Source organism: Prionailurus viverrinus, chromosome B4, assembly GCF_022837055.1.
Source record: "Prionailurus viverrinus isolate Anna chromosome B4, UM_Priviv_1.0, whole genome shotgun sequence".
In the NCBI taxonomy this organism is placed as follows: Eukaryota; Metazoa; Chordata; class Mammalia; order Carnivora; family Felidae; genus Prionailurus; species Prionailurus viverrinus.
The window spans coordinates 24,765,063-24,777,264 of NC_062567.1; the positions used below are offsets into that span (position 1 = coordinate 24,765,063).

Genomic DNA, 12,202 nt, shown 5'->3' on the forward strand with positions numbered 1-12,202 from the left:
GCAGTTACAGGGAGTTAAAGCCTCTCTCTCATTATATACTTAGGGATACAAACCAAGAGCAACTCACAACCTCTATGACCATTTAGGGTGAGTTGCCGCATCATAAGAAAGTTCTGTTACACCCAAGGTCACCATCTCCCTGTTCTCTTGTCCCCAGTGACCCTACAGTCCTCTCCCAGGGGAGTGACCTCTGCGCTATGGGGATGTTGGCTCACCCCAAGACCCCACAAGAATAGATACCCGACGTTAAAGACTTGTAAATTCTTAGAAGCAAAAGTAATCCTGGAGATTATTTAAAAATCTCTTTTCTACATGAAAAAAATGAAAGATTAAAGAATTTAAGTGATGGGGTTAGGACCACGTGGCTACTTTGACAAAGCTGAGGCCAGTATCCATCACCCATTTATTCATCCACTCAAGTTCCCTGCATCTGTCAAGCTCTTTCCGTTGCGTCTGCTCTCGCCGTTTATGTCAGTTCTATCAGGTAACACCGTGGAAAAGCGAGTGTACTGGTTTCGCCCTTCGAAGGTTAGAGGTTTTTAGGAAAGAAGACCGGGGGTATTAGAGAAACAGTTTATGTGCATTTACATAAGGTACTTAAGAACTTTGCCCTTATAAACAAAATGAAAACTTGTAGTTTAGAGAGTTCAAACTCAGTAGGCATCCACGTATCTGTGCATACCTCATCGGCATTGGTTTATGGATTAATTTCAGCTCTGAGGTAGTTTAGCTAATCATCGAAGAAAATTATATTGGGTCTCCTGTGTGCCAGGCACTGTGCTCCTAATTGGCTATATTATTTTTTTAAAAAAGTATCGGAAATAATTACATGATGGGGTAAATAAGGTTCTAGAGATCAAGGTTGGGTGCCATGGGAAAATATTGATAGTATACCAATTTTACTCCTGTGGAGATGTGGTCACGTTGAACTAAGTCCTTAAAGATGTGGTGAGTTTGCTAGCCATGGAGGGGAGGCTACTCCCAGCACAAAGGCACGAACAAAGACTTAGAAGGAGGGGGTGGGATGAGGCCAAGTGCCACATGGGGAGCAGTCATGGGGCACCTCAGATGACACGACAAGGCATTTGGCCTTCACCTTGTGGACAACGGAAAGTGAAGCATTTGAAAGCAAGGATGATTGATTGTGTGTTTTAGAAAGATCGTTTTGGAGGAATGTGGAGGGTTGGTCTGAAGGAGAATTGATTCCAGTTAGGGAGACCACTGACGTGGTGATTGCAGTTACCCAAGCATGAGATAATGAAGTCTGGGCTTCTAAGTTGAGCTTTGTCATTAACGTGGTCCTTGGCATTAACTTGGCATTTCATGAGATAATCTGGAAGATATCAATGATAGGCTGATCCTGTTTCTGGAGGAGGGGTTGTAAACAAGTTCGGTGACAGTAAGGGTAAGGAAAAGAGTGGAAGGAAGGATGGAGCAGGAAGGGAGACAGGAGAGAAGAGAGCACGTGTACCTGCAGTAGGGTTGGAAACTAACAAGATGAAATTTAATCAAGCCCTCTACTTAGAGGGGGAAGAAATCAGTGTACAAGTTCAGGATTGGGAAACCTGATTTAATAGTAGTTCATGGGAAACAGACCTAGGAGTCTTAGTTGACAGAAAATTCTTTATGTGACTGCCAAAATGGCTGGTCCAATCTTGGGGTGCAGTGATGAAAGTAGCCCAAATAATCCTGGTCCCTCTGTGTTGTGCAGTGGTCAGATTCCATCTGGGTATCTCATTCTAATTGAGCTGTTGACAAGTGAGAACATATCTAGAAAAGTCTACTTTCCTGTTTGCCCTGCTTTCTTGACCTTTCCAGGTTTTATAAACTTCTCCCTGTCGTAATAGAAACTAGAATCATTTTTGGAGTCTCTTACACATTCTCTGGTGCTTAGACTCTCAAACCAGTCTGTTCTCATTATCAGATTGTCATTTTCCCAGTGCACTTATCAGACCGAAGCTTGGCTTGGCATACGGAGCCCTTATGTTATCAGCCTGGCTTCTCAATGATGATGATTCTGCCAAAAGGGAGAAGAGGAGGGAGAGGTCACGAACCAAATGAGGAGTCTCACAAATATAGTTTCACCTGCACCTCTTGTCTTAGAGCCCCATGCAGACAAGGCTGACATGCCCAGATTTACCAATTCCACCAGAATCCCCCGAACATGGCAGCATGAATTTGGTATTATGCCACTCCATAAGATTGGTAAGGATGATCCACTAATAACATTACTTTAGCACAGGCCTTATGCAAAGGTTACTTCCCTTTTCTGAGTCATTTTCATGTCTCTCCATCTCCGCTACTGCCTGGCATCTGGCACATAGCGAGCGGATCCATAAATCATTTTTGCATGAACGTTCTGTTGTTTTCTGTACTTTCTTGAAGCATCACCCAACAGTAGTAGCGATACTTGAAATAGCCCAAAATCGCAAACTGTTTATCAGCCCACAGCCCGTGAGGGACTTGTGCCTACATGTAAACTGTGGGCCCTTTCCTTCATCAAGAAAGTACATGCTATGAGCAAAACGTCAGCTGACGTAAACAGCAGGCTTCGTGATGTTGTCCTTGTCCACTCCGGTGCAGGCCTTTTATCTAATCACAGGCCAGTGACACCAACCAGAAGAACGTGCTTTGAAGAGCACCTGTTTATACTATAAGGCTCTTTCCACTTGATCTGAGGTCAGAGTTCTTGTAGATGATCTTGAGTCAGTGTGCTCGTAAATACTATTAAACTACGAGTGGGAATCGTGATGTGGGAGAACAACGTGGAGGGATACTTCTGGGGCCTTCTGAACTCCATCTCTAGTCCTAAATGGCTGATTCTAGGTTAGCCTCACAGCTAAGGCAGCGAAGTCACTGGATCACTTTGTACTAGCAGTGGTGGGTAGGAATCTAAGCGGGAGCCAAGGAAATACAAATCCAGCTGGGAACTGGAAGCTTGAGCCACTTTGGAAGGCCGCTTCCAGCACCTTCCTCAGACTCCAGTGCCTGTATGGATAGTTCTTTCCGTCTGCACACACCGTCTGTCATTGCCCTTGCTTGCCTGAGGCCTCAGCGTTTAGGCATTTGGTACTGAGGTTAGTTCAGGAGAACCTGAAAGAACTCTCACATATTTATCCTGTTTCTGCCCCAAGAAGACTGCATTTCTACCTTTTTGTTACCCAAGAAGTCCTCACTTTATAATCCAATAGTGACATATTTGTTAATTGAGGACTAATTCACATCAAAATGCATACATTTTCCATTTAAAATGCACCAACTCAGGTTGGAGAGTTTGTGGAAACGTGTAATGATTACCCCAGTTGAGATAGAAAAGATTTACATTGATTGTTGACTCTATTTGCAAGGACCTAATTTAGCTGCCATAGCCTGATGGTATCATACACTCAACTCATGTTGTACAAAACCAACCCTTCTCGGGGTGCCTAAGTGACTCAGTGGGTTAAGCATCTGACTCTTGATTTTGGCTCAGATCACGATCTCACGGTTGTGAGTTCTAGCCCTGAATCAGGCTCTGTGCTAACAGTGCAGAGCCTGCTAGGGATTCTCCGTCTCCTTCTCTGTTCCTCCCTGACTTGTGCTCCTGCCCTCATGTGCGCGCGCGCGCGCTCTCTCTCTCTCTCTCTCTCTCTCCCCCACAAAATAAACTTAAAAAATTAAAAAAAAACCCTCACTTGGTTGATTTTTTTTTAACCAAGTTTTACTTATTAAAAATAGTTATGCATAGCATTAAGGAACACTCATTAAATAACAGCATCGATTTAATGTTTAAAGAAAGAAAATGAACTTAAGGCATCATTGCCACTATTCAGATGTGATCTCTTTTTTGTTAATTTTTTTTTTTTTTAACTGACCTGGTATTCTACTACTTCTCCAAAACAGTGGCCCTTTGGCCGTAGAAATAAATTTTGTACTTTTACAAAATGATAGACTTTTTCTTCTGATTTTGGACCTCCCTTAGCCACCTGTCAGTATTACAATCAGGCTGTACCCTGTGGTGGTGGAAAACTGAATCCAAAAAGTCCCATTATGTTCCATCGTTTTGGAATGCCTGTGAATCAACCAAATCAGTTTTATAACTTTGACCCACCATTTCGGGGAGCCATGCATTTAATTCGAAACGAAGAATTTGCCTTCTCTACCAATGTCAACACTTAAGAGTGACCACTCTGGGTTGTTTTCTGCTCTTTACTAGGTTTTTCAGCCTCGCTGAGCTTTGGGGAGAAAATTTGAAGGAAAGAAAGAAAAAAGATCTAAGATAGGTTTTGTGGAAATGACTGGCCCACATTTTCATTTGGTATTTATTCATTTACACATATTTTTGCTTTTAAAGAATGGAAAAAAAAGATACTTGCATTTAAAAATTCCATGAACTGCACCAAACATCTGTGTCAAAGTAAATAAATCCCTTAATTGTGACTGCTGTCTAGATCGATTATAATGCTAAACTGAATTATGTTTTTTAGAAGTCTTAAGTCTTTAAAATATATTTTTTGAGGTATAATCTATGTACAGTAAAATTCACTGTTGTTAGTCAACTTCTATGCATTTTGACAGATATATAAAGTTGTGTAACTCTCACTACAATCAAGATACAGAATCGTTCCATCAGCCCAAAAATTCCCTCTTGGTCAACCCTTCCCACCATCACCAGGTCCTGCCAACCAACCAATAGTCTGTGTTCTTCACTATAGTTTTAGATTTTTTAATATGTAAAATCATATTCCTTGACTATTTCATTTTTGTTAACTCAAAAAAGTCATATAAGAATTTGATGAAATTATTTTTTTTAAAACCAGAGAAGAAATGTTAACGTCGATCGTTTATAATATCATCAGAAAGGGATCCATCTTGGATGATTGTGGTGTCGACTTGCAAGGTAGTTTATACAGAGTTGATTTTACATTTCAGATTCCCTAGTGACTACTCAGCATGCAATGAAGTCAGGTGCGCATGCTGAAATTCTCTTCCTTGGTGCCGGCATTGTACCCGTGTCAGGGCTGACACGTGAATGTTGACTATCGAGTTGATATTTAGCTGTTGTGATGTTGAGCTTCAGAAGTGCCTGTGCAAGTGGGAATTAGGTTGTATAAATTAGGTGTCATGTCACATTTTCATATTTTGTGCGTGCTAGAGGAGGAGGGGCAGCCGGGGACCCAGTCAAGCTGAAGCATTCCCTTGGGCCTCAGGGTATGTCTGATTCTTCCCACTTCACGTCCAGTATCACCTGCTCTCAGGTTATCCCTCCCATGAGTTTTCCTGTTTCCAAATGGTTGATGCTTCCACACATTTTCTGCTCTAGGAGGTTCTGGTGGGGGACGGCGACCAGGCTTCACGCACCTTAGCCAAGTCTGGGCCCCTGCATTTCCGCACCCCACCCCCCCACCCCGTCCTCAGCAGTGAGTGCCCTCTGAGCCAAATTACTCTTCACTGCCAGGCTCCTTTGATTCCGTGCTGTGCATGGGGAGAAAACAAAAAACAAAACAGAGGAAGAGGATAATTGGGTTTTGCAGGATTTACAGGTAGTTGCCAGGCTTTCTGCTGAAGGTGGGAGAGGCATGGCTGAGAGACCAACATCCAGTTAGGGTGCTGGGTGTGGCCAGGACGCCCTGGTGCCTTCCTTGCTCAGCCCCAGAACGCGTGAACACCTGTGCCCCAACTGAATCGTTTCTCATTCAAGCCAGGGATGGGTTCCTCTTTCATTTTTCTTTCATTTTCCAGAATACTGAAGCCTATAGCTCTGGAGGAGCAATGTAGGCTCAGGGATCTCACAGCACTTGAGTTCAAGCCCCAGCCTTTTATATACCAGCTTATGATCTGGGGCAGTTAATAATACTTTTTTTTTTTTTGTACTTTCCTTTCTTCATCTATAAAATAAGTATAAGAATACTTTCAAGGGTTGGGGCACCTGGGTGGCTTAGTCAGTTAAGCATCCCACTCTTGATTTTGACTCAGGTCATGATCTCGTGATTTGTGAGTTCAAGCCCCACATCGGGCTCTGAGATGCTGATGGTGGGGCGCCTCCTTGGGATTTTCTCTCTCTCCCTCTCTCTGCCCCTCCCTTCCTTTTGCGCTCTCTCTCCCTCCCTCCCTCCCTCCAAATAAAGAAGTAAACTTTAAAAAATAAAAAATAAAAGAACCCCTCCAGGGGTTATTATGGGGATGATCATTCAACAGTTCATCCATCCCACAAATATTTATCGAGACCTGCTCTTTCCCACACACTATTCTGGGTGCTGATGATATAACAGGCTTCTCTCAAGAAGCTCATCTGCCCCTAGTGAATCTTTCTCCCCTAGGAGAAAGACAGCAAACAAATAAATATGCAATGTGACAGATGTAGTACTTACTACAGCTGTGAAGAAACTTCAAGCAATTCAATGAAAGCAGAGAGAGAAACGATTGGCACTTGCTATTTGATATGGAATGGTTAGGAATGGCCCTCTGATAGGATAGTTGTTCAGCAGAGAGTGACATCGAGTGAGGCAGCCATGCAGCCATTGGGATGGGTCAGCCTAGGCAGAAGTAGCACCTGCAAAGGCCTGAGTGGACTCTGTATGGAGCCTCTGAGGTGGCAGGACCTGGGGTGGGGAGGGGAAGAAGAGGTGGGAGAGGAAGGGTGGGCAGATCAGGGCCAGTCCACAGCCCATCACTGGGGCTTTGGGTTTCACTCAGAATGATGTGCAGAGTCATAAAAGGGATGGAAAGAGGAATAACCAATCTCGATGCTAATTTGAAAACAGACCATAGGTGGGCAAAGATGAAAACAAGTAAAATAACTAGGAAGTCATCTTAGTAATCTGGGTGAGAGACGGTGGTGGCTTGAACTAGAAGGACAGCAGCAGAGCGGGTGAAAGGAGTTAGGTTTTGGAGCTAGCCAGTGGAATTGCCGATAACTTGGATGTGGGGTGTAAGAGACACCGAGGAATCAAAGGGGAGGGTTGATTTTTTGGCAGGGTAGCTTGGAGCGGAGAGTTGCCATTTGCTGAAATACAGAAGGCTCCAGTGCAAGTTGACTTTGGAGGGCGATCAAGAGTTCCGTTTTGGGGCATGTTAGACTTATGATGTCTATTGGGTAGACCAATGGAAGCATCAAATGGCCAGTTGAGTCCAAGAGTCTGAGTTGAAAGGGAGGTCGGGGTGGAGGTAAACAATGAGAAGGTGGTCAGCATGGAAGTGAAAGCCCACTGGGAATATTAAGGCACTGAATGTCAGTGGAGGGGGAGAGGAGCCCATCGTGGGCACCCTGAACTCCAAAGGTACAGATGGTGGGGGGAGGCAGAGACTGAGAAGACTGCGCCAGGTGAAGGGAGCGACCGCCTGTATCTGATGCCGCTAGTGGGTGAGGAAGAGAAGAACCAAGGAGTGAGCATGTTCTGTGCGACAGTGGCAACGCATGTCCAGAACAGCCTGCAGGCAGAAAGTGCCCACGTCAGACTGTCTCCCCAACTCCTCTCCTTATTTTCTGGTTTGGATAGCAGAAAAGATCACCCAAGTAAGTGCCTCAGCCAACCGCAAACATCCTAGTGCCTTACTGTGTTCTAAATCACTTCTGCTGTAAATTTACTTAAGACACACTGATCCTCCTGGTTGAAGCTGGACCCATGTTCCTTAAAATCACATGACTTGTGAAGTGGGCTCTGTATGTCTTATCTCTAAAATATAAAAGCATGGGGCGCCTGGGTGGCTCCGTTGATTAAGTATCCAACTCTTGAATTCGGCTCAGGTCATGATCCCAGGAGCCCCTTATTGGTCTCCACGGCGCGTGTGGAGCCTGCTTGGGATTCTCTCCCTCCCTTTCTCTTCTCTCTCTGCCCCTCCCCCACTGGCACATGCACTCTCTCTCAAAATAAATAAACTGAAAAAAAAAAAAATAGGGGCACCTGGGTGGCTCAGTTGGTTGAGCATCCAACTTCAGCTCAGGTCATGATCTCATAGTTCATGAGTTCGACCCCCGCATCAGGCTGTGTGCTGACAGCTCGGAGCCTGGAGCCTGCTTCCGATTCTGTGTCTCCCTCTGTCTCTGCTCCTCCCCCACTCTCACTCTGTCTCTCTCTATCAAAAATGAATAAATGTTTTTTAAAAATTATAAAAAAATAAAATATAAAAGCAGTAACTCAGAGATGTCAGTACAACATTGTCTAGGAAGAAGGAAGGAGAGGAGGAGCCATGTTCTTAGCATGATGCCTTCGCATAGTTTTGTTTATTTCTCATTACATTCATACGTATCATACATGAAATGTCAAAATTTGAGTGTTTGCTACCACACTAGTATTTACTTGGTTTTTTGGCTCGTTCCATACCAATGGCGTAATGAATAAATGGAGCCCAGCAAGTCTCCTGTGTCTGTGTGTGATTTTCATTTTTCAGATGCTGACCCAACATATTCTTAAGCCCCTGATCAATTTTTTTTTTTTTTTTTTTTTTGGTGGGGCTGACCAAGTTCTAGGCTTATCAATGAAAGTCATGTTCAGAAAGTTGTATAGCACTTCTTAGTTTAAAAAGCACTCTCTTATACAAAACACATTTGAGCGTTAAAATAATTTTGTGCGGGAGGCATATTGTATTAAGTTGGTGGTTTTCAAAAGCAGATTGCTGCTGCTTCCTCTTTTCTCACTATATCCTGTGCTAGAGTGATGGCCTCCTTTCTTAGCTGCAGATGATAGGCTAACTATTCCTGTGTTGAAAATTAGACCAAATCTTACAGTTGGAAACAAAATGGCTTTGCCATACACCTAAATTTTTTGTTTGCTACAGACTAAATTGCTGTAATGCTGGGGAAAGGGAGACTGGGCTGATCGGTTTGGGTGTGGAAAGACAAGGGAATGTCCAAGCCTAGTACAGGACAGATTTCAGTGGTCACAGAAAAATGTATACTAGTGGTTACAGACTGGTTTTGGCCTGTCAGCTTAAACTAAAACTTGAACTAAAATGGTTTTAGAAAATTCAGATCACTTTATTATCATTGTCACTCTATTTTTTTTTTTTTTTTTTGGAAATTGCTTTGAGCTCAAATGTGTTTCCAGCCTAGTATTCAAGAACTCTTACAAATAAGTTGCAGTTTGGGGCTGGTAAACATTTTAACTAGCGTGTAGAATTTTCTTTTTCTTTTTCTAAACAATTTTTTTTAGAGCAGGGGAGAGGGGCAGAGAGAGAGATCATGGGAATTTTAAGCAGACTCCACACGCACCATGGAGCCCAGCATGGGGCTCGATCCCACGACCCTGGGATCATGACCTGAGCCAAAATCAAGAGTTGGATGCTTAACCCACTGAGCCACCCAGGCGCCCCTCCTTTTTCTCTTTCTACATTGTTAGGTGATACAGATCAGTAGTGTGACTGTTCGTCTTGTGATTTGCTTTACATGGTTTTACCACAGGGTTTTCCCGGCCTGTCCTACAATATCTTCAGTGTGGCATAATTATTTCATCCCATTCAACTTGGTGTTATATCCAGTCGTGTGTTGAGGAATGAATGTGTAAATCATATGTTACCTTGCCTACCACAGTGTAAGTTTTTTAACGGCTGGGATGATGCCTGAGTAAACTTTGTTACTTCTCAGAGCCTGGTCCAGTGCTTCCTACATAGAAGGAACTCAATTAACATCTATTGAATTGACCTGCATCATTATTGGTAATTGTTAATGTTGGTTGCATTATTCCATGACAAATATAAAAGGAAAATGTCTAAGAGCAATTAAGGCTATGATCTTCTTGAATTTCCTTTTACTTATTTCCTTTATTTGATATGTGTTGTTTTGTATGGGTACTATTTTTATATTTGGCTATTTACCAATATACCTTAACAGAACTTCTAGATTATAAATTGACATTTAATCCTACTCTCACAAGAAAATTGCCTGGTATTTGTGGGGACAGGGTGACTGGAACAGACTCCTAATACTTGCAGATTACTTGAAAAATGCTTTATGTGGTGGCTTTGGATAGATTTATTTCTATCTCTTGAGATTAGTGGGGAGCCACACGTCCCTTGTGAAATAAATACAAACCTCTGACAAAATGTGCCTATACATTTTCAAAAGCCAGGATTATTCTTTACTTAAAAAAACAGCCTTTGGGTTTTACATTATAATTGTCTGCACATATGTTGACATTTGAATAGACATTATCTGAAGTTTTGTCTTTTGTACATGATAGTACCGGGAAACCCAAATATGAGTGGTTTCTCCAGAAAGATTCCGAAGGGGACACACCTTCTCTTATCAACTGGCCTTCCAGGTATATCCCAGGTTGAAACTCTCGGCTTATGTGTAGTGAGTGCTGCTACTGCCCCTGCTGACTTGCCCGGCTTTTCCACCCACGACCAAACTCTAACTCTCTTCTTGCCCTCGGTTAATCGCGGTGCGTTTGAAAGTCATGTGTTCACAAGGGGCTGCGGGAAGTTACGTTTGGATCGTTTGCTTTTCTCCTCCGGTCACCCTCGATCCCTGCTAATCGCATTTCTCCCTCTTTTGTCCTGTTTCTGAAAATCGTTTTGATTACACTTCTGGCCTCTCTCCTCTCTCACCCGCCCGCATACCGTCAAGTGGGGGCAGTAGTGAGGACTGGGCTGCTCTCCTCCTGAGTCACACTAACTAACCAGCTCACGTCCCATCCTGGCAACACCCCCTCCGCGCAGCATTTCCAGACTCCTGCTTTTCATGTCTCCTCGTCTCCAAACCATTAGTTAATTCTCCACAGTTGCACTCGGGGCATTGTGGTTTTAAAGGCAGACAAAAAAACAAAAAAAAACCAAAAAAGTTTCATTTCATTTTTAAGGTTGGGGGCAGGGAGAAGCAGAAGGAATAAGAATGAATAAGTCACTGGCAGGACAAAGCACCCATATACTGAGTTTCTAACAGTCACTTTGTCCTCAGCTGAGGACAACATTCAGATTGTCTCTGATTAGAGGGACACATTCCACAGGAGAACTTGAACCACATTTCAGTCTTGTTTTGATTAACAAAGCTTATAAATATGAAAACCTCCAACACTGCCTAGTCTCTGGGAAAAATAACTCCGAGTGCTTTTTTTTCCCCCTCCTGAATAGTTCATGATAACTGACTTTTATATGTGTCCTTGACTTTTTTGAATGAAATATACACAGATACCTTGCATCCTGTGCTGAAAACATGTAGGAGTTTATATCAAATTTAGCAGGGTGCGTTTGTCATTTAAGGAAATACTCTCTTCCAAAACTGTCCATCATAAATAATTATTTTTGCTGACTGATCTTTAGCAAATGAAGGTTGAAGTTCCCTAAGAAATCACTTTTCCCACTCCAAAAACGTGTTTTACTTTTTAAAGATGATTACCAATTAGTAATCCCCTTCTTCACCTGCTTCAGTGGTTTCTCCTTTCTCACTACGTGGCTTTACAAAAAGTACAAATGAGTAGGAGCTAACACTAGTAAGTGTTTACTCTTTTGAAGAAGCTTTGAGGCTTTTAAACTGGATTTCGGTTTTGCTCTTAGATACTTAAATAGCTGGAAAAGCAAGCCGAGCGATCCCTTTTAAACTAAGGGCCTAATAGCAATTCCAAAGGGAAGAAAACATTCGGTTCCTTAGTTCTTTCAACAAACACCTTTTCTCTAACATTCTTCTCGGTAGTAATTGTTGTTAGTAATGCTGGTAGTAATAACGTGAATGCATATAGTCTGCCTTGCATGAAAAAGCTTGCGAATGTTTAGTTGAGCTCTTGAAAGGGTGACTCTTTGTTGTAGCTTGAGCTCAATTAAAAAAAAAAATCATCACGAATGCTCTTACGTTTCCAGGAGACAGTGAGATTGCGTTTGGTCAATAGGTATATGTCTACCTGGAACCACCCCACCCCCCGCCCCCTCCCCCTGCAGTCCATACACAAGGCCCGTACATGTGGAGAGTTTACTGATTCCCAGCACCAGCCTCAGTATGCCCTCATGCATACTGGTGGTGTATACTAACAGATTTTCCTCTGGCTTCTGGTCATTCATGTAGTCAGAAGGCATCCATTCTCACCCAGGATGGCATCTGACCCCCTGTCAGCTTTCTAGAGGGCAGAGTTAGTTTTTGCACCATGCTGGCATTTGGAAACCCGACTCAAACTCGTTCGTCTGGCAGGTGGTAGGTTTCTGACATTAACCACCAGAAATGCATTGTCACGGTGGCTCTGTCTCTGGGCGGCTTTCCGTTCACGGGCAAGCTATGATCCGCGCATGCTTTCTT

General features: G+C 43.1%; 1 protein-coding gene across 10 annotated transcripts in view; it reads left to right on the forward strand.

Moving 5' to 3' along the window:
- The window catches only part of SVIL (supervillin), a 233,040-nt gene that overhangs the window by 155,566 nt on the left and 65,272 nt on the right, over positions 1–12,202 (forward strand). For 8 of the 10 annotated variants that reach the window (XM_047865432.1, XM_047865435.1, XM_047865436.1 and 5 more), the window contains one exon: positions 10,158–10,238. The exons of the other annotated variants lie outside the window; for them this stretch is intronic. In XM_047865432.1, the coding sequence (XP_047721388.1) occupies positions 10,158–10,238 (81 nt within the window). The remainder of the gene's footprint in view (positions 1–10,157; positions 10,239–12,202) is intronic. 10 annotated transcript variants of the gene reach the window in all.